Genomic DNA, 26475 nt, shown 5'->3' on the forward strand with positions numbered 1-26475 from the left:
GGGTTCTCTGCAAGCGAAGGTCTGACACCACATGTCTGCATAATTGCAGATGTGCCTCTGTGATGGTGTCTGCCTGGTCCCTGGGATGGGTAAATGATGATTCTTCCCCTGTTCTTGTGAAGTCCCCTTGTGAGTAACGTGTAAGCAAAATTGTCTGTGGGTAGGAGACACAAACCAAACAACCCTTCCCTTTTGCTTGATAGAAACCATAGCAAGTTCCTCCTTTGGAGAATACATGATCTGTTCTCAGGCAATGGAGAGTTGACAGAGCCTTGCTGGCCGACTGCAGTGGCTGAGACTGAGTGCTGGAAGGATCCTTTTATAGCAGGGAGATGCTGAGCTGCAGGCTGTAAGGGGAAGGCTGTGCTGTGATTTGCCAACAGCATTGCCTTTGTCATGGCTCCAGTAACAAAGGTGGGATCCTGGATGCAACTGGCCTTCTAAAGGGCATCTGCAGGCTCAGGTTTCATCCTCTCATCTCTTTTGAGCATATGTAGGATGCCTTTCAGTGATGCCTGCTCTTCCCCTTAGGGCCTGGAAGAGGAAGGGACATGGGAGCAGCCTCAATTATGACTGTGGGTGGAAAAGAGTGGCTGGTGGTTGGATGTGAGGTTGCTTTGGTGGGTTTGGTTGACTGGCTGTTGGACTTGGCGAGAGCCACAGGCACACTTACGCTGACCTACAGAGCTTTGCTGTAGCTTAACACTTAATTGCAAGGTGAGTTGGTAAAAGCAAAGGACTGTGAGCCAGATGGACACATTGGTCAAAGGTGAGGAAGGTCACTGAGACAGACTTTAAGCCTTTCTGTGCTGGGGAAAAGCAATGAAGCTGGATGCCTTGAAGTCTGCTTGCAGGAAAAGTGTCTGTAAGGGCCAAGCCAGGGCTCCAGCTTGCACATAAAGGGAGGAAAAGCCCGATTTGCTCACATCACTCAGGCTGTGGCTTTCTTGAGGGAGGCAGTGCATGGTTAAAAACACAAATCAAAAGGATATTCAGGCCTTGGAAGGAGACAAGAGAGGAAAAAGCACCCCAGAAGAGCTGGCAAATGATCTTTAAAGAGCAAGATTGTGGAAGGGGCAGAAAGGCAGCGCTTGTGCTGATCCCAGAGCAGGTGGGAGGCCGTGTGTTTGTGGAGGGGCTGTCTCCTGGCTCTGCTTTAATCCTCCATGAAGTGTGGGTCTGTGCTTCACCGAGCAGGCGGGTGCTGCCGAGCCCGTTCCCACCGCTGCTGCCAGACTGTGCTGGAGCTGCACACTGTGTGCAGTTGTACCCCACACAAAGGAGGCACCACAGACAGTCCATGGGAGAGAAGAGGTTACATGAGGACAGAACAGCTAGAAATGCCAGAAAATCAAGTTAGCCAGCCATTCTGTGACCTACTTTCCTTTTGGTGATAGCCGTGGCTTTGCAGGGGTGAATGGTTTCTAATTTTAGGTTATGGTTCATCAAGGAAGTCTGTATGTTCTTCTCCCTGCTGTGCTGGGGATGGAGGAGGCCTTAGGATGCAGGTTGGTGCTGGCCAGTCTCTTGATTTCCTCAAAATTCAGGTTTGCTGATGGCAGATGTCCATCAAGCTGCTTTTCCCTCTTGTGACCTACTTAATGTGTGCAATTTGAAAAGTTGCTCGGTGTCAGAGAGGATAATTGTGGGAAACAGGAGCCATAATCCATTCTTGCTACACTCTGCTGGACCAGTAACTGATTTCCAGAAGAAAAGAGTTGACTGTGCAGATTCTGCTGTGGAAGGGCAGAAAGAAACTGCTCTTGGCTGTGGTGAAATCCTGCACTGTGAGGCTGTGGTTGCATTTGGGGAGGTTTTAAGAGGCGTGGATTATAGAGAGGCAATTGGTACTCGGGATTCAGGTGCCTCCTGCTCTGAATATGTGCTGACCAGATCTACTTCATCTTGTCTCCAAAGATAATCTGTGAAATTACACCTGGGAAAGTACCTTTGGGGAAATGTTTGCAGTGTAACATGGGAAAGCACACACACGTTTCCGGAGTGAGGTGTGTTTGCCAGCCCCCATCACCCCCTTTCCAGGTGCTGGGTGCCAGCAGGGTGGTGCAGAGCTCCCTGGGGAAGTGGGGTTGTGCTTGGCATCTCGGTTGCTGGCCAAGACTGTCAGCAATGCAGGCATTGGGGATCTCCCAAATTAAACCCTGTGAGCTACCTTTAATGTCTTCCCTCTGGGGGGAAGTTGATCCTTGCTGGGTCTGGCACCTCTAAGCTGGTAGCTGTGCAGCACAACCTCCTTGTGGGCTTGGATTTGCCCCTCTGGGGTGTATTTATTGAGAGAATTTAGCTTGCTTCTACCTCAGATCCCCATAACCAGAGCAGATCATCTGTGTGTATTTTTAGCTATGGCCTTATTCTGCTGTGTTGTTCATGGGATTCCTTGTGTCTATCTTCCCTTGCAATTGATTGAGTCTACCTGGGCTTGAAAGGTGTTTTTGTGCTTAGAAAGGAAGTTTCTGGGTCCCTTGCTAAGCATGGGGAGAAGGGCAGCATGCTGCTACTCCAAATTGCTCTCTGTGTCTTTCCTGGGACACTTGGCTGGCTGAGCTCTGCTTGTCAGTGTGTCCTGCAGGGAGCTGCACCACAGCAGTTCTGGCTGTGCCTGACTTTGCTGAGTGGGTTCTCCTCCAAGTCCCCCATGTGCCCAAAGTCCCCCTTGGCTACTGTGCACGCAGACACGCTCACACCATATCTCTTACTGTCGTGATGCTGTGGAGCCTCTGCGTACCCATCGTCAGCTCTCTGCAAGCCAGATCTGGAGGGCTGAAAACTCTCCAGATCTGCAGAATCTGCAGGATTCCTGCTCAGAGACCAGAGGATAAAAACCAGCCTTTGTCCTTGTGTCAGACCTGTCCCTGCAAACAAGCACACGTCAGCTTTCCTCTGAAACATCGAGCTCATTTATCGGAGAGGTCGCGTCAGGACGTGGCGTGACTTCACGCTCTGCTGCCGTGCCAGGGAGGGGACCCACGTGCTGTGACCCCCCTGCAAGGGCTGGGAGGGTGCCCGTGACTTGAGGCTGTGTGAGCCCATCCCTCCTGTGCTGTCAGCCCTCTAAAAAGGGGTTTGATGCAGTGCAGGCAGGGGAAGCAGGCAGCAGCCTCCGTCTCCTCCTTGGGATTGAGTTGGTGGAAATCAATAAGATTAAATTTTAATTCGTTTTCTGTCTCGGTGCTTGTTCCTTCAAAAGGGCACAGCTATCTATCTATAAATTCAGCATTGTGCTGTAAAATTGGAATTCAAAGGATTGTTTTGAAGTTCTTCCACCCCCTGCTGCTGTTGTGTCCGTGCGGAGCGTGTTCCCGGCTATCCGTTTATCCTCCTCAAATACCTTCATAAAGCATTAATGCCCCATCCACAAATAAGAGAATAAATAAATGAACACTTTTAGCATTGCAAAGTATAATCTTGCCCTTAGCCACTCAAAGGCAGGGAGCCTGACTGGGATCCCACAGGGATTTTATGTCTGTATTGCTCTGATTTCCTACAAACTGCTGATTTACATGAGAAAGGGAAGAATCAGGCCTGCATCGTCAGCACAGGGCTGGGGTGGTAAATAAAACCTTATCAGTGAAACCACTGTCAAGCATTAAATCTGCAGGGTTTTTTTTTAGAAGATGTAGTTGATGTGGTAGCTGGGGTGGGGGTGTTCAGTAGTTGGCTGCTGAAAGGGCTTGTTTTGCTTTTGTTTGTGATGAGTTTTATTCGGAGGTTTGTTACTCAGCGACACACGATGGGCTTTTAGATGGTCCAGAGGGAAAGTGGGTGACAGCACCACAGTGAGATTTTCTAAAGGACAAAATTGAGTCATTTAGTCCAGAGTTATTGAGAATCCTTCTGTGTTTTTCTTGGATTTTAAGGATATTTTGATGGTAGTAGGAGGGGTTTTTTTGATGGTCCCGATGTGTATTTTTACTGACTGCTTCAGGATCTGGAGTTCCCAGTAGATGCATTGACTTAGAAGCTTTGTCCATGACTAATCCAGACCAGATAATGCTGTTTGCAATAGCAAAGCCTCGTTTGCACCTTGCTTTAAAAGGAATATACCTTTGAGCAAGACAACAGAAACGTGGTGCTAGGCCCGTGTGAGTGGAATCCCAGCATGGTGGGGGTTGGATGGGACCTCTAGACATCACCCAGTCCAACCCCCAGCTAAAGCAGGTTCCCCTTGACTGGGTCACACAGGAACAGATGGGTTTGGAAACCTCCAGGGGAGACTCCACACCTTCCCTGGGTCACAGTCCTCTTGATTCCCTCAAGGAAACCATTGGCCTTCTTGCCCACAAAGGGCACACTGCTGCTCGTGATTAGTCTGTTACCCACCAGCACTCCCAGGTCTCTCCTGGAGCTGCTCTCCAGCAGGTCACTCCCAGCCTGTCCCAGTGCAGGGGGTTGTTCCTCCTGAGGTGCAGGACTCTGCACTGGCCCTTGTTGAACCTCATGATGTTCCTCCCTGCCCAACCCTCAAGCTGGTCGAGATCTCACTGAATGGCAGCACAGTGTCTGGTGAATCAGACAGTCCTCTCAGTTTGGTGTCATCAGGGAACTTGCTGAGGGTCCCTCTGTCCCCTCATCCAGGTCATTGATGAAGATGTTGAATCAGACTGGCCCCGGAACTGACCCTTGTGCAACCCCAGTGGTGGTCTCAGCACCACTGACCACCACCCTCTGGACCCTGTTGTTCAGCCCATTCTCGGAACCCAGCTAGGACAGTGGGTTAACCCCTTGGCTGTGGAAGGAGTACAAGCAAGCTGACCACAGAAAGTGGCTGGCAAAGACTAGCCAAAGCCAGAGACCAGCGAGTAACCGAAATGACTGTGCTTGTCACGCTCTGCACAGGATAGGTGGGGACTGCTATTAACACACGGCTCCACTGTGACCTGTTTCCTCACTTTTTCTTGCTGTCTGTGATTAGTCATTCGTAACCACCTCTGCAGGCATCTGCTGGCCTGAACCTCAGGGATGGGGCTGCCTCGCTGCTGCTGTGGTGGGGAGATGGCTGCAGCCAAGCACATGAGGTGAAGGAGCAGGGCGTGCAGGGCACCCACATCCCACGGGCACCTGTGGAGAGCATCAGCCCCTGGGCCAGCAAAAGGGGCCTGACACATGCACCAAGACTGACCAACCACTGAATCATAGAATCATTACAGTTGGAAGAGGCCTTTTGAGTCCAACCACTCACCTCATCACACTGCCAAGCCCTTCACTAAACCATCTCCCTCAGCACCTCATCTGTGTGTCCCCTGCTGCTCAGGGACGTTTGGGTTTGAGGACAGCACACATCCCATGGGTGATGGCCATCCCCGTGGGCTGAAGGAGCCAGAGAAGGAAGAGCCGTGCTTTTCCTTCCCATGGCACTGGGGCTTGTCCCACCTGCTTTGTGGGGAGGGCAGCGAATTCCTGGGGTGGTTTGGCTCTTGGAGGGAGAATGCTGAGGTTTAAAGGGGAAAAAATTAGTACCTGTGGTTGTAGGAATGAAAGCTTTTCTCCACACAGCTGGCACTGCCAGGTCCCGTTTGGTCCCAGCAGATCTTGGCACAAAGGCAGGGCCTTTCAGTCCCTCCAGACTGCTTGTGTAGAAAAGTGTCTCAGCGGAAGGTTTCCATGATTTCTGCTGACTTCAGCCACCCTTCTCCTGACTTTTGTTTCAAACAGAAGCCAGCTCCAGCCTGCCTCTTTACCATGCCACTCCTGCAGCTCTGCCTGCCACCAGCACGTCCTGCTGCGGGGACAGGAGTTGTTCCCAGCACCACCCTGGTGCCTGCAGCTCTCCCACCTCTCCACAGGGCTTTAAAGCTTATCTCTGAGCAGGATACACCGGGGCCCCAACAGCAACCCTTCCATTCCCCAGCACTGCTGCCTACGGGCTGCTATAAATAACCCCGGGAGCACGGTTCAGCTGCAGCAGCTTTGTGCTGCATGGAGCCATGGCTGGAGTCAGTCCAAGAAAATGCCGCCTCCTAATTTCAGATCCGCTTTCTCAAAATAACTCTTGTGTTTCCTCCTCTTCCATTTTTAAACTTTGCTTTAAGAAGAGCCCACACGAAATCCCAGCCTCTCCCTCCTCGGGTTTGCTCCCTTGCCTCGTGGGGTCGGCTCCTCGTCCCCGCGGGAGCTCACATGGCCGGGAAGTTCTCTCCTGCCTGCTTCCCCCTCCCAAGCCTATTTTAAGTTGCTTCAAAAGAAAAACAAGGGACTGGAGTTTGCTTTGGAAGCCAAATGCTTTTTGGGCGAGGATGGAGATTTTCATAGTCTGCAGGGAGGTTTCTGTTGTTGATGAAGATATCTTTAGCTCCAGGCCTGTTGGAGGAGCGTGAGATGGGGTAAGAGGGTGACCTTCCCCAGCTGTGGTCTGCCTGCCCATGGGGAGATGGGGAGGGAGGTTTCTGGGGGCAGCTGCTGCTGCCTGCCACATCTGTGGGTGCCTGTTCCCACCCGTGGGCCCTGCAGTGACACAGATCAGTGTTGGTGCTTCAGCTGCGCTTCCTGGGATGCCTCGGTCCCTCTGAAGGTGCATCTGGAGGATTGGTATGTGGTGGGCTTCACCTCTTCATCTGAGTCCTGCTTTATTAAACACACGGCAGAGGAGGTGCCCCTGCCCTGGGAGTGCCCATAATTTGCTCATGCCTGTGTTGGTGCCAAACCCAGAGATTCTGTACTGGAGCAAAGCTGTAAATGGGAGCAAAAGTCAGCCTCAGGGCTTCAGCCCCTCTGCAAACACCACGGCTCCCAGTGCTGTAGCAGTGTTACAGGACTGAGTCAGGAAAAGGGGTCATTAGCTGCTTTCTGTGGAGCTGCAGAGGGACTGGTGGGGATCTTCACATATCACACCAGAAGTAATGGCTGGATTTGCTTCCTGATGCATGTCTTTCTGTTCAATAACAGGGATTGCAGGCACAGCTGGGGTTATTCAGCAGGTGTAGGATGAACCCTCTGGTTTCCTTCTGCAGGGTCAAGTAACCACTAAATGTACTTCTAGTGAAATTAATATTGGAACAGAGTCTAGGTGACTGTGCTTTTGGAAAGGAAAGGATTTAATGGGGCTGTGGATGGTATTCAGCAAAGGTCCTGTGGCTGTGGAGGAAGCTGGGGGCTGCCCTTGTGCCTGAACAGTTTGAGGTTTGCCTTAGTTCTCCAGCCAGGCTTCTGGCCAGCTGGATCCCCAGGCAGGAAGGTGTCTTCCTGTGTCTGTCTGTCCTTCAGGATGAGCCCCAGCATGGTGGAAACCTTCTGCTGGGTGTAATTCATCTTTCCCAGTTGTGCCACTGGCTCTCACCTCAGTCTGCATGGCCTTTCAGACAGCTCATTACGGTTCTGCTGTGATCTGATAAATGCAGCAAAGAGCATCAAGCAATTACAGTGAGTGTCAAGTGTTAATTGGGCAGCTTTCAAGATAGAGGCATTTCTTTGTGTACCTACAAAGATATGACGTGCTCAGAATAGCTTCCCCTCCCGATCTTCCCTTCCCGAGACGTGTGTATTACAGTCGCTTAATGCAAGACAAATTATGTCATTCTTCTTGGTTGGCCACATGTTCTGCCTATGGTGATTTGCCTCTGGCTTGTTTCATTAAGTTGTCTAAACATGGCAAATGCAGCAGCTGAACACACTCAGCTTTTTTTTCTGGAAGTGAATGGCACTGCACACAGGGGCCTGAGGCATCAGGGTTCCTACCTGTGCCATCCGTCACTGCCAGGGCATGGCTCAGCAGGACAGCAGGGCTTTGCTGGGACTGGCTGCCTCAAGCTGGGGCTACAGTCTCTGCCTACTTGGTTTGCTGATTTTTCTTGTTTTTTCAACTAAGTTGAAGCTTCTTGTGTGCCAGCAAGCAGAGATGGGCAGGAGGGTGGTTGGCCAGATCACACTCTTGGCAGCGGATGCTTTGAAATATCTCCCCCCCCCCCGCCCCAACTCTCTCTTTTTAATTGTATAAGACAGGGCTGATGCTCTCTGAGGTCAGTAGATGTTATAGCTTGTTGAGACCAAAATATTAAGCTCTGGCTGGGAGTTTTCCTTGTGTGATGGATATTTCCAAGGGGTGAATCCCTCAGCAGACTGGGCTCGTTACTGTTAATGGAGTTAGGTGTGCTGTGGGGAAGCCTCAGATGCTTTGAAGGCAGCTGTGCCTGCCTGTGCAGCTTGGTTTCTCACCTGGATTGCATTTGCTGGGGTTTGATTTTCCCAGCAGGAGCAGCCTGCTGGGTGTCTGCTCCATCTGCACATCCCCAAAGCTGGGTGCTGGTGCCACCTCTCTGCTCGTGGTCCTCCTCAGATGGTGCAGGACCTCAGAAGAGGCCAGAGGAGCAAAGTAGTTTGCTGGGCTGGACTCCAGATGTGCTTCAGGCTCTGCTGCCAGCATCAGTAGCTACCCTGCTCCCCTCTATGCTTGTCCTTGCCTGTGAGGTACACACAGTGATGGAGACATCTGTGAACCCTGAGGTGTGCTGTGCAGGAGTGCTGTGGGTGGGCAGGCAGGGATGCAGCACACACTGTGGGGATGGCACCAGGGCAGCCATGCTGGGTGTTACATCTGCCAGCACATCCTTGAAGTGGCTTCTAAATTGCAAAAACCAAAAAGCTTTGTGTCCTCCCAAGCATGCAGTGAGCAGAGGGGCTGGGAAGGGGTCTTGGTGGCCCTGCTGCAGTTGTGCAGCTGGGCAGGGGTGGTTGTGCTGGAGCCTGGAGCTCGGCTGCAGGTTGGTGACTCACACAGCTGCTCCTGGGGCCAACCCTGCAGAAGCGCACGCTGGCAGATCAGACTGTGTGTGGGTGTGCAAAGCCCTGGGGAGAAGCTTGCATGTCTACCAGGTGCATTGGTGTTTCTCAGGACAGGCTGGTGGCTGGGGGATGGGTAGCTGAAGCTTTTGGAAGCCCACAGAGGGGGAGTGGGCAGGGGGGCAAGGTGGCAGGGTGATGTGCCAGCTTTTGGTGAAACATCCCATGCACTGAGACCCTGGAAAACTCATCCTGTGCAAAGGTGAGAGGTGCCTGGTGCTAGAGAGCAGCATGAGCCAGACCCCTGGAGCTGAAAACCCCATCCCTACCCTGGGGAGGGGCTTCACCTGGGGTTTGCCAAAGCCTCGCTGGCTCTGCTGGGGGCCCAGAGCTCAGTTCCACCCCCAACCCTGGGCCTCAGCTCCCATCCTGTGCTTATTGGGTTAAAATGTTGAATATGCTTCAGAAAAGGGTTTTCCCCTTTTCTCTGCACCCTCCATTTAAATCCTGGGGAAGCTCAGCTCTGCCCACTGCTCCTTCACTCCTATTTTAGGCAACTGTGCGTTTCTTCTCTTCCCTTCACCCCCAAAACAGCTAAAACTACCTATATTATTGACCAAACGCCCCTGAAAATCCATCTCCTCATCCCTCTCGCTGCCAGGTATTTGATTCTCTCGGCTCAGCCCCGTGGCTGGTTGGCAGTGGTCTGGATTTATCGGGCTGTCAGTAACCCCCACGGAGAAGCCTGGCTTCACATGGAAGTGCTGTTTACTGAAAATGTCATCTTTTATTTAGACTCCTTGCTGCAGACAACCCACGTCTTTTTTTTTTTCCTCCCAGGCCTGTTTAATTAGTAACCACCACACAGCCCTGACACAGGTTCCTGCCTGGTGGGTTTTTGTCTCTAATAAGCATTAGGTAGCTCAGCAGGGGTTGGGAGGGGGTAGAGAAGGGCTCCTCTGTGGTGGGGAGGGGAGGGAAGCGAGGAGCAAGATGGGGAGCCAAGGGCAGCTCGAATCTAAGGATCACATGCTCATGAAGCGATGAATCCTAGAAAGGGCATCTGTGTGTGCGTGCAGCTCGCCCTGCTCCTGGCGCTGCGGCCGTGCAGAGGGGCCGGGGCCATCCCCCTGCCTGGCACCCAGGGCAGAGGCGGGTCGCTTCCCAGGCAGAGCTTGGATGCATTCAAGTCTTGATAACTCAAGTGCTGGAGCTGTTTGCCCGTAGGGCTTTCCTGCAGATCTAGAGACTGAGATGAACCTTTTCCACCTCATCTCAGGCAGGGGTGGGATCTGTGGCAGCTCTGCGGAGGTTTGGGAAGGAGTTTTAGCGCATGGGGAGAGCTGGAGCAGAGAGCTGCGACTGTAACTGATGGCAGGAATAACTTTTCTCCTCCTCTTTCCTCCCTGCAGAAGAAGGCAGAGGCTGCCCACCGGATCCTGGAAGGACTGGGGCCGCAGGTGGAGCTGGTGAGTGTTACCTCTCGCTGGGGGAGCGGAGCGGGGCCAGGTTGGGAGAGGTCCCCGGGCACTGCCTGTGTGTCTGAGCTGCCAGGAGGAAGCGTGCTGCTGACCTGGACCTCTCCTGGCACTGCACCAAGGCAGGAAGCAGAGTGGCTGAGATGAGTACTGAAACACAGGCAGAGGCACACATCAAGCGCTCTGAGGAGAGCCTTAACCCTTCAGCTCCTTCCTCACACGCTGTAGTGGTGCTGGGTGGTGGAAGGGGCTCCGGCACCGTCAGCCTCTGCTCGGGATGCTGTGGGGCTGCTGCCCAGCCAGGCAGCCTCACAGCTCTGTGTGGGAGGGGTGAGTGCTGGGACAGCTCTCCTCTGTCCCACCCCACTGCAAACAGAGGAGGAGGGTGCTGGAGAGGGCTCTGTAAGCACAGCCTGCTGACAACTGCAGCCACCGGCAGGTATGGAGACTCGCACACGTCCTATTTCTGTGTCCCTTGTGCACAGGGAACCTGAGAGAAACATCATAAATTGGCAGGTCTGGGCTGCCCCTTCATCCAGCAAAATCCAAGTGATGGATTGCTGGAGGGATGACTGAAAACAGCCCCTGAGGGGCTGAGTCCTGGAGAGAAGGGTGCTGGGAAAGGCTCATCCGCAGCGATGCTGCCGGAGGCTCAGAGGAGCACAGCCGGGTCTGGCAGCATCACTGGCTTGGCACTCGGTGCAGGGGCTGGTCCTGCCTGGGGCAGTGGGCAGCTCACAGTCCTCACAACTGTGGTTTGGGCTTGCCTGGTGGAGGTGGTGCTAGTGGCAGTCTTCCCCAGGTGCGTGAGGGAGAGGTCACAAAGGGATTAGTGCTCATTGCTTTGTGTCGAAGCCCACTTCCTTGTCTGGGGAGGTTGCACTCATTATTTTTCCTTCGAGTCACCAAGGTCAAACCCTTTGCTCTCTTTCTGCTTTGAAGACTGGCAGTGCCTGGGGTTGGTGCTTCCTCCTCCTAAAGATGTTTGCTGTATTTTCTTTCCTTCCTCCCCCTCCCCCAACCCTTTTTCTTTTCTCCTTTTTAGTTTGTTGATGCTTTGTCCCTGAGTGCTGACACTGCACAGGGGAGAGCTGCAGCAGTACCCAGTGCAAACCTTTCCTCTGTTACCCTGCCTTACCTCTCAGAGGGCAGGGGAAACCTCTGCTGAGAAAACCCTGCAGAAATGCTCCTTACAGACTGTCTCATTTGTCTACCCAGAGAGAGAGAAAAGCTTCTTAAAGCCCAGCCCCCACACTGTGTAGGGCAAAACAGCACCCAGGACCTGCCAACGGCCTCTGAGAGATGAGATGAATAGTCAGATCTTCTTCTGAGTTGGAAAGGAAGCAGCTCCACCAGGAAGGAGAGCAGCTTTGCATGCTCTGCCTGATTTGCACGCAACACACGCCAGCCCTGGAGCTGCCACAGCCCCGGGGGCTCTGGCAGGGAGGTTGTGGCAGCCTGGTGCTAATCCTATCCAAAGCTGTGAGGAGCAAGGGTGGCTGTCACAGGATGGTGCTTTGAACAGGGGAGGCTCAGCTCCACTCAGACTGCTGGTCTGTTGGTTTTGGTTGTTCAGAGAGGCCACAGTGGAAATGGGTCAGTCGGGGCAGAGAGAGGCCAGAGGCCACGGTGGCTGTGAGCAGGACGGGGTGGCACGAGGTCTGGGTGCTCCTGTCAGGCTGGAGCAGGGGCTGTGTGCCCATCTCGTGCTGGCATTGCTGGGCCAGGGGGCTGTGGTGGGACTCTGTTCTTTGTGTTTGAGCCAAGAAAGAAATCTCATCTCCTGAGCACAGCCATGGGCTCGTTGAGGCTGTCTGTGGCATTAGCTGGAAGGAGGGGTTTTGAGGGTCATCCAGTATCACATACATAGGGATTTACCCAGAAGTTTTGGGTCGGTGTCATGGGTTTCCTATCAGGTCAGAAGCTGCTGGGAGATGGCTCAGCTCTGGTAGGAAACTCTAATTCCTGACTTCTCTCTTTCAAACAGCTCCCTCTGAGCTTTCGGGCTTACGAGCTGTTCACTGAACCTGGTGTCCTTGCGTTGTACATATCAAGGAAGCAGTTCTTGGCTTCTCACTGCTTTGACCTTACAAGGTCTGGCCCTGTACTTTTTATCTTAGAGGTCTCATTCATGTCTTATCCTCTTTGGAGGATCCTTTTGCGCTCTCGGGGTTTTAATCGTGCAGAGTTATCTCTGAATCCCTTTGCCCATTACTGCTTGCTGTTGTTCCATCCTGCCTGCTGGGGTTTTGGATGACCTTGCACCTAGGCATCCCCCCTGGGTCCAGGTCAGGTCCTGGGAAGCTGGCCATCCCCTCTAGGTCAGGAGGAGGTTCTGACTCAGTAAACCATGACTCTGCCCGTTTCATCCCTGCAGCGTAACGGTGCCATTGTGAAAATGACCCCATGGTTTTCCCCAGGGAGAAGCGCTGTTGAGCTGTGTTGTCTGAACTGCAGAGGGCAGAAAGCAGTGGAAACCTTTCATTCTGTTTTATTCGTCTAAGATCTTTTCAGTGAATTCAGGGTTTTTCCAGCAATAGCTTTACATTGCAATTATGTGTTTTTTTCTTAACTGTCAGTCCCCAGAGACATGTTACATGGCCCTTACCCTGGGGAAGCTCTCAATGTTTCCAACGTGTCACCTTACCCTGGCAGCTCTGCTTTTGCTTACTCACAGAGAAAGTTGCAATTCTGCACAGGCTGTGGTTGGCTCTGGGGGAAGGTGCTGTTTGTTGTCCCTGCCCTGTTGAGAATAAAGTTTCTTTAACTATTCATCCTGTGAGGCTGTGTTCTCCATGAAGTAGGTAGCACTTGTCTCCTGGGCTTGCTGGACTGCATGGGCTGAGGTACAGTGCTAAGGCTGTTCTGCAGGCAGGAATGTCTTTGTGATGCTGATGTCACGTGGATCTTGGTTTTGGGTCCCAGAGCTGATATCTGAACGTTTGGGCATTCTTTTTAAAGGGATGTGTTCCAGGATTTGTCTCTTAACACTTAGGTTTACTAACCAAGAATTGGAGTGGTTGTTTATTTCATGGGTTAGTAGAAGTGGAAAAGCATCATCAGCCTTTGGAGAGCTGAATGGCATTAGGGCATCTGTGATCTCCACGTGCACGGGAGCATCTTCTAACCCAGGTGCAAACCAGAACATTTCCTCCACTGCCTTCTCCCAGGAGGAAGGTCTCTGTGACTTGCCACATCCCAGCTTCTTTGCTTTGATTTTTATGAGCACAGAGGGAAGGGAAGCACTGTGATTTCTCAGTACTGCCAGCTCGTGCAATCCTCTTCCAAGCAGCGGTCATTGGTCAAGGCCGCCTGGCCCTTCCTCTGGTTGAGCCTTTCCAGGGTGACTGAGGACGTGATTCTCCAGAGCCACAGCTTGCTTTCTTCTCTCTGTGGTACAGACCTGCCTCTTTCAAGCTACGTGATGAGACGGATGTCTGTGTTCCTCTGAGCTTTCCAAGCGTGAAGTGCACAGCCAGCTCTGAGCCTGGAGTCAGCCCAGCAGAGGACTCGTGATAGAAATATCCTGGGGAAGGGACAGCACTGCAAATCCATCTGCTTCTGAGGGACCTGCTTGTCCCTCTGGTGTGCCCTGGCTCTGCAGCATGGGGTGGCTGAGTATCTCCTGGCAGACCTGCAGCCCATGCCCTCACAGGGTAACAGGACGGCTGAGCACTGCTGGAGCCTCACAGCCCTCTGGGGAGGTTCATCTCACCGTGTCTGTCTGCCTGAGCCCTTCTGTGTGTGTGCTATCCCAGTAAAGAGGGGCATGGCTAAGGGAAGCCAGAAAGGGAAGCTGATGACCTGCTGGTTCCCAGATCCAATGATGATGGGCTGGTGAGAATAGGGGGATTAATAGGCAGGGGAGAGGTGGGGCAGTGCCTGCTTTACAGGGCAGTTAGAGACAAGCTGGCAGTGTGGAAAAACAAAGCTGCTGTGCCAAGCACCTGTGATGGTGGTGGGGAAATACTGTAGGGGAGGTGAGAATGACACCTACTGCAAACTGGAGGAGAAAGGGACCTTTGTTTGCAGGTCCCCTTCTCTCCAGTGCTGCTCACCTGGTGAGCACACATTCAGCATGTTTTACTCTTTGCCTGTGTTTAATTTGAGAAGAAATTGAATGGAAAGGAGGGGAAGTGGGGCAGGGACTGGCTAAAGGTGGCCAGGGATGGATCCAGCTCTCCTGACTCTCCATGGAGGGCCCTGGCATGTCCCACTGAGGGCACAGGGGCCAGAGCAGCTCTATGTTGGGTCCTCCCATCTGGTGCTGGAATTGGCCACGGCCAGTGGGTTCTCCAAAGAGCCACCCTGGGCAAAAAACTTGCACTACTTGAGCCCAGTGCCCCTCCTGAGAGACAGACAAGAGCATCACTCCATGCACGGGGCTGGGGGACTGCGGCAACACGCCCAGGGGCCAGCCTGGCACAGCTGGAAACCAGGGAGGTGAAGACTTGTCCTGTGTGCCGTTGCCTGCTCTGTCTCCCTGGGAGAGCTTGGGCAGGCTTTCACCACCCAGACTTAACAATGTGCAGCACACAGGCTGCCTCTGGGCACTCCCCAGCCCCCCTTTCCCCTCGCCCTCCTCCAGGGAGTATGTTCCAAAGCTCACTGCGTCTTTCAGCCGGTGAATAACAAACCCCCTACTCTGCCATGCTGGCTGCATGTGCCTTATGTCGCCAGGAGCCCGTTCCCAGGCACTGCCTGTCCTCCCCTGGGCTCAGCTGGGACACTGTGCCCCACAGTTTGGGCTGGGAGTGAGGGATCCTGGGGGCCACGGACTGGCGGTGCTCGGGCAGCGCTGCCGGCGGGATGGAGTTCCTAAATGTCAGACGGTCCCATTTATGCTTTCATCTTTCTTCTTTATTTCAGCCGTTATACAACCAGCCTTCAGACACCAGGCAGTACCATGAAAACATTAAAATGTAAGTACATGGCAATAAAGGCTGTTTTAAATGTCAGGCTGGGCATTAGGCTGGATTGGGAGGGATGTTCGCTCGCTCTCAGACCGTCGTTAGAGCTGCTGGGGAGTCGTGAGCAGCCCTTTAGAGCTGGTGCTTTGCACAAAGCAGCTCCAGGAGCCCAGCAGTTGGGAGCTGGAGCTTCAGGCAGATGCTGGAGGTGCTGTTGGATTTTTTCAGGGAGGTGGATGTGGGCCCTGAGCAGTCTCTTGGCATTTTCCAACTCCCCTTGGGCGCTTTCTTCTGCATTTCACACATGCTGAGGCACAAAATCAGCTGCCAGTGTTGTGTGTGTGTGATTGCATGTGGAGAAGAGGAGGTAAGGTGCAAAAGTTGCAGCTAGATTTTCATGAAGCACCTCTTGAATGTTTGATAACAACTGGTTATTTCAAAGATCCTTTGCAACCATCTAATTTGACTTATCACCTCAATACACGGATTTAATCATCAACCTGCATTTAATAACCACAGTCACTTCCTGGGCACAGAAGAAATACAACAGATAATGAGAATAGTGGTAACTGTGATTATTGGTGGAAATTGAAATAGTCAAAGCAGATCTGAAACTTTTATCTGCCTTGAATGCAGCGATGATTGCTCAGAGCTGCCTGCAGCGTGTCTATTTTGGTCTGGGCTCGGTCAGCTGGTGATAATCATCTTTAATAATCTATTAACCAAAGTTAATAATCTTTTGCTTTTCAGCAGTGTGTTAATTGATGCCAGGGGGATTACAGGGAAAGAGTGAATGTACCTCTGCTGTTCTGCTGCAGGGCAAGGTGGCAGGCACTGGTGGTGGTGGTTAGGTGCTCGCTGTCCCCAAGGGCTGTGGGGAGGAGGAGGGTTTGGTGACGTGACCCTGCTGCTCACTGCCAGTCCCTGCTCGGTTCCTGCTCCACCCAAGGCTTCCTGTGTCATCCAGGCAACGCACTCACTGTAAAGCTGTCAGACCCCAAAGTCACCCTGAGCCCCCACAGTGCTCAGTGGGTCCCTGAGCAGCCTCGCTGCTGGTGCTGGGCACTGGCACCCTAAACACAAGGCTCGTGTTGGGGTTCTCAGCGTTGGCCTGGGTGCTGGGAATAAACCCAAGGTGCTGCTGTGTCATGCACCTCTGGGGCAGGGAACATCATCTCCTGGGGGTAGGTGGGAGAGGACAAGCAAGTGGAGAAGTCATTGGGAAATGATTGCTTTTCCTGCAGCTGTGCCTTGTGTTGGTGATGCATTTACCCTTGGTCCTTGGAGCCACAGGCCTTGGACAAAGTCTCCCCAGGATTTTGACACGTGAGCTTTGGCCTGGGCCTCCCATGGGTGCAGCCCTTGTGCTGGAGCTGTTGGTGGACACAGCTCTGAGGAGGGGGCAGATTGGTGCCCGACACACTGGCTGCCTCCCACAGTGCTCAGGTGTGCTCTTCTAGTTGCAAAAGTGTGAAGAAAAGCAAACAAAACCAGAGCCTCCCGCTCCAGTTCACTGATTCAACACAGGGCTGATGCAGTAGGTGGTGATGGTGCCTGGCAGAGGGGCTGTGCCCCCTATGAGCCTGCAGCTCCCACTTTTGCTGTCAGTTCAGGGGGTTGGTGGCTGATCAACCACATTGTACAGCATCAAATGCTGACCCAAGGGCTTGCTCTGTGCATTGCTGATTGTGACTCACCCCTCCCACTGATGTTTGGCAGTTCTTGTCTCTCGGGGTCCCCTGACTCTTGTCTTCTCTTGTCCATCACAAGCTGGGCACTGAAGGTGATGATTTCAAGTTGATCACTACTTTAGTCCTAGAAAGAACAAGTTAAAAGTAGATCCAGATGCTGCACCCATTCTGCATTTGCCTGCCAATATTTGTGGGTTTGTGATCACCTTTTCCTGTGATTTAAACGATTTCCTGTCCTTGGTTGCTGCCTGAAAGACGGGAGCAAACGAGAGGGAACTGATTGTGCAGATCAGGAGTGGAACCAGTAATGAGACGTGAAGCCTCATCAAACCAGCTCCCGGTGCCATCAGCACAGGCACTCCTCTGCATCCCTCCCCATGGAGGCATCCACGGGGTTATCCCAGCCCTGGGCACTGCTCCCCTGTGGTTACAGTGCTGGTGGGGACAGACCAAGGAGAGGCTGGAGCAGGCAGGTTTGGGTTAATGTTCTCTTTGATTAATGCTGCAAAAACATAGGAAGGAAACCACACATTTTAATGAAAAGCCTCCATCTCCTCCTTCCCAAACCCCTCACAATTAGCTGCCTTCAGCTGGTTATTGATGCCAGCCATGTGCATTCACAGATCTAGGTCAGCAAAAGGCCCTTGAGTGATCTGGGCTCCAGATGTTTGCTGCTCCTGGCCGTGGGCTGAGGTCCCGAGGCCTCAGTTGCACTCTGCTGCTGCTTGATGGATGTGCAGCAATCGGTGTGTCCTGTTCTCTTGCATCCCTGCTGCACTGTAAAGCATATCTAGATACTTGGGAGGCAGATAGAGAAACAAGGTTTTGGTGATTCTTCCAGGCAAATCATTCAGGGTCTTTGGCCAAGAGGAAAAGGTTTTAAGCTTGTCTGATCTGGCTTGGATGTTCCCATGCTACCTACAGCTTCTCTATGGGCTGTGTTTGAGAAAACTTCATGTGCTTTCCTTGTTCTTGTGATGTTTGTGCCCTTCTGCTCCAGAAGAGCAGCAGCTTTTGCTCTGTAGCCTGGAGGTGGCTGTTGTGGCAGGAAGTGGAGTGAATCCTGAGGGTACTGGGAGACATCAGCCAGATGCATTAGAGCACCAGAGGGACAGTAGCTGGGACACCACAGGTTCTGTTTTGCCATGGTGTAATTGGATGCAGATCCTTCTGAAGGAGTTTCCCCTGTGCAGAATTAACCATGATGGAAAAAAGCCTTTTTGGAAGGTTGCTGGAAAGTCTTGTAGGTTGTGATTCTGTCCAGAAAACCTCGTTGCATACTGGCTCTGTTGTGCCAAATAGAAACTGCTCCCATGTGAAGCTGATTTGGAGCCTCATACCTGGGCACACAGGATGGCCAGGCTGCTGCTACTCACAAACTCCACTTTGTCTTGGTTTCTTTTTTCTTTTAAACATTTTCCTAGAGTGGGTTGTTGGTTTTTTTCTCCTCAGTTGAACATTTGCAAGTGTCAGTGGGAAGGCATTTGAATATCACAAAGCCAGGATTCCTCGATTTCTCAGCGACACTCTCTGCCTTGCAACAGCAGTTTGATTTTTCCTGCTTGTTTGCTTTGCTTTTCAGTGGGGATGAGTCACTTATGCTAATGGAGCTGACTGAGGAGTCAAGGGGAGAATTTCTACTCTTACTAAAACGTTCCCGGCCTCTTATTTTCAGGGAGTTTTATGGCCTGTCTCCTATTCAGTACAGTTAAAATTAATTTCATGCCCCAGTTCATTCCAGTATTTGCAGCTTCAAAAGCTTTTAAGTCCTCTTTAGCTGCCTGGCTGTGCTCTGTTCCCCGTCTGCTCGGGTCCCTTTGGTTCACCTGTGAGCACGGTTCGTTTTGTCTGTGCATCTGAGCTGGGGTTTGTGCCAAAGGCTTGACCTGCCTTTGATGGCACCGTGTCCTTTCTGTTTGAAATACCCGCTTTGTTGGAGGGAAGGGCTCTGCTGCTGTCTCAGCAAGGAAGAAGAGAGCAGGGCCCTGCTTTTCACAGGGGTGGGATGAGCTTTGCCCCACAGTGAGCTCAGCCCTTGCTGTTCCTTGAGGTGGAGACTTTTTGGCTTTGCAGTGGACTGACAGATTCCTTCAGGCCCCAAACACAACTGGGATGATTCTGCATCAGTGGAAGAGGTTGCAAAGACCCTTTTTTTCCTTTTTCTTTGATTTTGCTGAAAACCAGATGTAGAGGCCACTTCCATGTGCACCAGTTAAACAGCAGTGCATCGAGTCTGGGTCTCTGTCCAGCATTTTGCCAGTTGGATGGACAAGGATGAGAGCTGCTCTTTCTGCCCTGCCCTGGGAGTGATTCTGAGTATTCCCCAGACTCCTGGCACCAACAGTATTAACCTTCTGTCCTCTAAGTGTTTGAAAAATGACTAGATGTTGTTCATATGAGCAGGATCAATTACCTGCTGTCTACCTGGAGAGATATTCTCCAAGGGGACCTTCATCTCTAAGGCAGGAGATCCCTGCTCAGTCAGCCATGAAAAACAGCCCGGTAGGACTCTGCTCCCCCCTTTCCTGAAGCAGTCATCCTGAAATCACAGTCTGTGGGATTTGTGTTTGAAAGCAAAATGTGAGCTTCTGAGCTTTGAAAAAGCACACAAAAGGAAAACTGAAAAGCCCAGGGTAAGGACGTGCAAGGCGCTGCTGACAGGGTTTGCTTTAAACCTTCCCCTCAAGAGCTGCTCCTGGCTTTTACACTGAAACTCAGAGATGTCAGGGTGAAACCAGGCTGCATCCCCTGAGAGGCTCAGGGAGAACCTGGGTCTGAGTGTACAGCTAAAACAGATCAAGAGCTTGGTGTGCTGCTGGTTTTCTCACGTGCTCAGATCCAGCGGCAGCGGGGCTGTGTGTGCTGGTAGCATTTGCACATCTGGGTTGCTGCCTGCAGCTGATGGCTTTTCTGGGGGTGAGGGGAGGGGGAAGCTTTGCCTCTGCAGAATCAAAATCAGAAGTCAGGATTTTCTGAGAGGTTTAGGGGCTTCTGAATATCTCTTTCCTTTCTAACCCTCCCTCTGCTTCTCCCACAAGAGCAGAATGGCTTTCTTCTGAAAATCTAGCAACTCCAGCTTTCCAAATCACTTGTCACTCTGGAAAATTTAAGTCATCTTTTCATTACCGGCTGTTTAGGGGTTTTAGCAGCACTGGATTGCCTCTAAATTCATAGTCAAAGCCTGACATGTAATACAAATGCTCTTCCAAACCCTGTCATTACTAATGCATTCTCTTTCAGGTCTTTTTATTAGTGCTTGTAGACGTTTTCCTCATTAGAAATTCACCTAGCAGCTCCCTGCTCATCCCATTCAAGGTTTCTCATCTCTTTTATTCTCTGTTGGCATGCACTAGGGCAGGACTATTACCTTGTGATGAATTGCTAAATGATGGAGACACACACTGCAACCTTCTGCTTCTTTCTCTTGCCAGTGAAAAGCCAAGTACTGGTTTTGAGTGGGCAACACTTGGCTGTGCAATGTCAGCTTGGGCTTCAAGGGGAGGCAGAGGTGTAGGACAGGTGCTGACTGATGGCCAGAAGTGTTGCTGTGCTTGGATTTGTCTCATTTGGGTCCTAAGCTCGTAGGTTCTAAAGGGGATGGGCATGAATTTCCCATCTGATGTTATGAGCTGTGGTTGTAGGTGTAACTGCTGCCCAAGGGAGTCACTCGAGCATCTGGATGGGAAACATCTTCACAAGGAGATAGTGCTGTGAGGACGTGGCTGTTGCCCTTTCTGTACGCTCCCCTTGGCTGGTGTCACCACGGGGTGTTCTTGCTGGTGCTCCTCAGGTCCCTCATTTTGCACATCTCCCCTCTGACAGGGCTTTGTTGGCTGGAGCTGCCAGGAGGCTCCTCTGTCTCCACTCTCACTGTACAATGGCTGTGCCAGCTGCTCACTGCCTGCTTCCCAAGCTTGATCCCCACTTTGTTTGCACTGGCTGGCTGCTGAAAGACCTTCCTGTGCACCGAAATACCCCTGATTAGTTTTGATCACACAGCAAACTTCCTTTCATCTCATCTTGCAGCGGGTGAAGGTCTCTGTGGGCAGGCTGCAGGTGTGCTGCAGTGCATCAGCTCTTTGTATCCTGGGGAGCGCCGTGGCAGGGCTTTGGCAGTGTCCACCCGTGTGCACACCCACACGCATGCGTGCACCCACGTCCTTTCCAGATCCCAGCCTCCGGAAGGATTGCAGCCAAGTGATTCACGTGGGCCTGAGCCAAGTAACTCAAAAGTCAGAGTTAGGGCTTCTCTTCTTGACTGGCTCCATTGTGAAAGCCAAAAAACAACCCCAACCTTGTTGCTGAGCGAGTTAAGGTGGGTGGAAGCGGCTGCTCCCACAGCACAGGGGCTTCCTTTGCTTGGCCTGGAGTGGGATGTGCGTTTCACTCCCTGCTTTGGAGGCTGAGAGCTACACACAGGTGTGGGGCTCCCCAGTCAGAGCAGGGGGGCTGTGGGATGAGGATGAATTATGCAAGGGCAAAAAAGCTCTTGCAGAATCAACCCAAAATTATAGATAGCATCTGAATCCTGCTTCCTGTGCTGGTGGCAGGTGACAGTCGAACATTACGTTTGGAGTTTGGTTTGCCTTTGATCTCTGCTTCCTCCTCCTGCCTTGTGGTGCTTACAGGGAAGTGCTGGGTGCTGGTGGGGCAGCCCCAGGACCTCCACCTGGATCCTGCCACATTTCAGGCTGGTGCCTGGTGCTGGGGACACTTCCTGCACTGATGTCTGGCCCTTAAAGTGGGGGAGCTCCTGTTCCTGAAAGCCTCTGACACCCTTGACTGCAAACAATTGGGCCTCTGATGTGTGTGTGGGGGGGGAAGAACCCCAAATGAGCTGCAGACTCAGCAGAAGGCTTGGCTTGCCTTCCCTTTGCAGTGCAGGGGTGGTGGAAGCAGATCATCCCCAGGTTAGTTCATTGGCAGCAAGGACAGAAATCCTGGAGGTGTGCAGAGCAGTTGAGCAGCAGCAGCTCTGGGCTCCCACTGTGAGGCTGCATCTCCTTGAGTGTGACCAAGAGCCCCCATTTTGAGCACTGGAAGCAACTCATGCCTCGGGGCTGCAGGAGCTCACAAGGTCAGTGTCTGTGGAGAAGGATGTGGTTGGTGGCTGTGTAACCTGTGCTGGCTGGTCTCTCCCCTCCCTGCAGAGAAGTAGAGAAGGTGCAGGAAAAGCTCCCCTGGGCACAAAAGGGCTGGAATAACTTGTCAACAGAGAAGGTGGCTGGACATGGTGTCCTTGCCTTGGAGATGTCTTCAGAGGGAAGTAATAAGCTGGGACTGTACTGAAGTAGCTGGGTAGGAAATGTGTATTGGCTGTGTCATTGCAGCCAGTGCTGAGGGGGCACCATGTGAAGCTGAGAGGCCACCAAAGAGAAGGTCTTTGCCCATAGGTACCCCAGGGAGCTGTGGAGCCCGTGGCCATGGGGAGGGCAGAAATGGCGATGGGCTGCAGCGGGGGGGTTGGATGAATTGATGACCATCAGGATGGGGCTGTGCCTTGTGGCAGCCCCCAAATACTGACTTCCCAGGCGCTGGATGGGTTCTGTCTCGCTGGGTGCAGCCCAGCCCTCCCCTGCCCTGCACAGCAGCTGCGTGGAACATGGCCAAGGACTGAGCAGGGAGCTGAGTGTGGGGTGAGGCGTGGGATGTGTGTCAGCCCAGCAGTACTTCAAACTGTCCATGAGAGTCACTGTTGCTTTATGTAAGGAGCTCTGTTCCTTCTGCCTCTGAACTGCCCGATTGCTTTGCCCCGTGAAGGCTGTGTCTCAGGTCTCCATCCCTGAGGCTTTTCTTGTGCCCCAGCAAGCAGCAGGCAGGGACCTGCGAGGATTGAGGCAGCTGAGGAGGAGGATGAAGGAGAGTTGGTGCCTTGCAAGAGCGACCTTTGTCGTGTGCTGCTCCACGCCGGTGGTTTCTGTGCAGGACTGGCAGCAGACAGCCCCAGCAGCCCTTGCCTGTGCCCCAGCAGCCCTTGCCTGTGCCCCAGCAGCCCTTGCCTGTGCCCCAGCAGCCTTGCCTGGCTCTGGGCTTTGCCCAGGGAGCACAGCCTGTGCTTTGGAGACGCGTGGCCTGAATTAACCTCTGTGCAAATGGTTTCTAAGTAACAGCAGTACATGCAGCGAGATAACTGTGAAGCCTATTTATATTTACTGAGATTGTATTAACCTTTGAGAGCTTGACCTTCTGCAAAAAAGAAAAAAAGATAAAGTGGCACAAACATTTAGGGCAGGAGGGGGGGTTGTTGTTGTTTTTAATCCTTTCACTCTTTGATTGCTTCAGCCTTGGCAGGGGTAAACAGACACCTTTCAAGGCATTCCTGATTTTCACAGTTGTGGAGCCATTAAGTCCTGGCCTGTATTAACAATTTCAAGGTTAGCCGTGATGCAAAACTCGTGGCAGCTCATCAGCTGCGTAAGAGCTGCTAGTTTTCTTCATTTAGACTCCTGTCTCCTGATAACTGGTGCAGCAGATCCAGCAGCAACGTGTCAAAGCCCCACGTTGCTCTTGGATGTCATTCAGGCTGGTGTGGGGAGGGCAAGGGTTGATTTAGCTGTGCTAGCCCTGAGAGACAATCCATGAGCCCTTGCTGGGGGCCATCCCACACACAGTCATCACTGGAGTAAACAAACAATGGAAGTGTGTCTTTTGGATGTAGTCTCTGCCAGAGCTTGTTCATGGAGAGCTGAAGCAGTGGAAAGAAGTCCATTCCATGGACTGATCGCTCTACAACCGCCTGACAGGAGGCTGGAGTGAGGTGGGGTTTGGTCTCTGCTCCCAAGTGAGGAGTGACAGGACAAGAGGAAACGGCCTCAAGTTGCCCCAGGGGAGGTTTAGATTGGAGCTGAGGCAGAACTTTTTCCCTGAGAGGGTTGTCAGCCCCTGTGCCAGGCTGCCCAGGGAGGTGTGGGAGTCCCCAGCCCTCCAGCTATTGCAAAGCCTTGGAAGTGCTCGATGTGCAGGACTGGCAGATGGGGCCTGGGCACTGCAGGTGAGAGAGAGTCTCTGAACCATGTGTCACAGCACAGCCCTGCTCTCTGTTCTCATGAGTCTCCCTCCCTGCACAAGTGAGCAAACATCACTGCAGCTGCATGCCTCAGTTTCCCTGGTGTTTAAAGGCAGGTGACTGCTGCTAGCATAGAGGTGAGCGGTCAGGTTTTGCTCAACCACTCACTCACAACTGTCTTTGAAGCTCCTCAGTGGCTGCACCACACAGATAGAAACAGAAGACAGTGGTGTTGTGTGATCCAGCTGGGAGAAGCCTTTGGCAGCAGTGTTTATTAATATATCTAATGAGGTGGCCTCTGGTCTCTGCAGCACAGCCCAGAACAACAGCAGGTCCTTTGTAAACACACTGTCAAAAAAGAGCAAAGGCAGACAGTGCCCCATGCATGGAATTATTAGATTTGGGTTTTTTTCCTCCTCTAGTGATCAATGCCACTGTGACTTCTGAAAAGAATCAAAGGACAGGGCTTAATATTCAAGCCTTTGCTCAGTAAACCTTTGTTGGATGCAAGTGTCTGCTCTGCAGGAGCCTTCAGCCCTGGTGCTTGGCTGTGCCTTCTGCTGCTGATGGTGCTGCCTGAAACTAGGAGAGCAGGGGTATCTGGGGCTGTGTGGCTCGAGCTGGGGATGCTGGAGTCTGTTCCCAGCCTGTAGCTGGTGTTTTCTGTTTGGAGGAGGAGTTGGAAGAGCTGCTTGCTGCTGCCTTGGGAATCAAGCTCTGGTTTTGCACCAAAACACTGAAGGCAAAGTCAAAGGGGATGAAGATGTAGTGCAGCTCTGGCAGTGTCAGGGACTCTGCATGTATCCCCTACCTCTGGTAACTAATTAAAGAGGAGAAACAGAAGGTTATAAAATCCAAATGGTACTGCCAGGACCGAGAATTGAGCCTGATGTGCTTTTTCCTTGGTAAACTGAAAAGAGGTCACAGAGCTGAGTGTGACCATGAGGTGCTAGAGAAGAAATAACCCCTGTCCTAAGTCCTGCCTTTTCTCTAGAAGCTGTACTTGATCTTGAAGGTAGTGGTGGTTGAAGACCCAAGCAATTGCTGTCCTAAATAAACCCTCTAGTTTTTGGGTGCAGGTATCGTGGCAGTGCCAGGCCCTACTGCAGCCTTGGCAGTGGACTGGAGAGCCCTGCCCTCAGCCCCTTCCCAAAGAGCCTGCTGTGCTGCTGCTGAGCTTTAGGCATTGATGGGGTGAAAGAGATGTTTCTCCCCTTCTCACTAGCCAGGCAGGGATGGAAATGAGGAAGCAGTTAGGATGTCTTTTCACTCTGCTAAATCCTGCAGAACATGCCTACATGAGACTGTTAAGCTCCTGATCAGTGATTACACACTGCAGCTCTGCCTTTAATCGGGATAAAAGACTTAAGGAAACTCCTTTGCCACTGGTCTCTTACCTTTTACCTAGAGATTTTGATTGCTGTGCATATTAGTAAGAGGAATAACTGCAGGAGCTCGGCTCTGGGGTTTGTGCAGACCCTGGGAGCTCTTGCAGCCTTTCCAACTCCTCACTGCTTTGGTGCTGCTTCTCTTGGAGCAATTATTTCATGCTGTCTTCAGAAAGGAGAAAAAGGAAGCAACTAGGGGAGTGTCTGGGCAGATACTGGGTTGCTTGTGGTTGCAGTGGCTAGTTCTTGAGGTCCCAATTCTGCAAGTGGCTGAACTTTCCTGGCGGGTTTGTTGGCAGCTTTGTTAGGCACAGCTCCAAGAAAGCAAGAGGTTAGGAGATACATGCTGCAATCCCTGCCACAATCCTGCCTCTTAATCAGTGTCTTGGAACCCTGGGCATGAGTGACCCCTCACAAGTGTGTGTGTGTGCTGACAGCTCTCTTGCTGCTGGCCCTTGGGACCAGGGTGGCTTGGGGCCTCTGCTCAAGAGGTGCTGGGAGGAGTCACCTCCCACCACACAGAGCTTGGCCTGAGCCCCCTGACTCTTTGGACCCCATTGAGTTTTTGCAAATCAAAGTGTGAAGTTAATAATGAAACAGCCTGACCATTGGCAGACGCAGAGCTGAGCATCTGCCCCGTTGGGTGCTGAGCACATGGGAAAGCTTTGCAGAACTGAGAGTTCATCAGTTCAGTTCTCAACCTTAGTCCTGCTTCTGCCAGCACATGTGAGTGAAGTTCCTTGTGTCAGAGGGTTTGCTGGTCTTTCTCTAAGCTGGCAAAAGGTCTCAGATAAGCCTTTTACTGCTTTGAAGTTGATGCAATTCTCAGTTGAGGTGGAAAGCGCGCTGTCTCCTCGGGGAGTGGGCAGAGCCAGGCTTTGGATTGGAGCCACCTCGTTAATCAGATCTCATCTTTCTTTTTTTTCCCCTTTACAGAAACCAGGCAATGCGGAAGAAGTTAATTTTGTACTTTAAGAGGAGAAATCATGCTCGCAAACAGTGGGTAAGTGATTCCCCTGGACCTCGCTTTACAATGGCTATCAGCAGCAATTTGTTATGCAAGAAAGGAAAGGACGTTTTCCAGCAGAGAAGTGCTGGTGCTCAGTTCTTTGCCTGTTGCATTGCTGTGGCATCTCTTTTGCTTAAAATAACTTGGATGTGAAGGAGAGGTCCCTGATCCTGCTGTAGGCAGCACCTCCCTCAGCCAGGAAACCCTGCAGAGCAAACCCGTGGGGTTGGCTTAGTCACAGGGGAGCCCTTATTGATCTTAGA

The 26475-nt window shown here is 52.2% G+C and overlaps 1 protein-coding gene across 9 annotated transcripts in view; it reads left to right on the plus strand.

The window, feature by feature from the left end:
- The window catches only part of NCOR2 (nuclear receptor corepressor 2), a 239815-nt gene that overhangs the window by 124297 nt on the left and 89043 nt on the right, over nt 1–26475 (plus strand). For all 9 annotated transcript variants that reach the window (XM_062010425.1, XM_062010430.1, XM_062010431.1 and 6 more), the window contains exons 7-9: nt 10143–10199; nt 15078–15130; nt 26140–26206. In XM_062010425.1, the coding sequence (XP_061866409.1) occupies nt 10143–10199; nt 15078–15130; nt 26140–26206 (177 nt within the window). The remainder of the gene's footprint in view (nt 1–10142; nt 10200–15077; nt 15131–26139; nt 26207–26475) is intronic.

Source organism: Colius striatus, chromosome 17 (assembly GCF_028858725.1).
Source record: "Colius striatus isolate bColStr4 chromosome 17, bColStr4.1.hap1, whole genome shotgun sequence".
In the NCBI taxonomy this organism is placed as follows: Eukaryota; Metazoa; Chordata; class Aves; order Coliiformes; family Coliidae; genus Colius; species Colius striatus.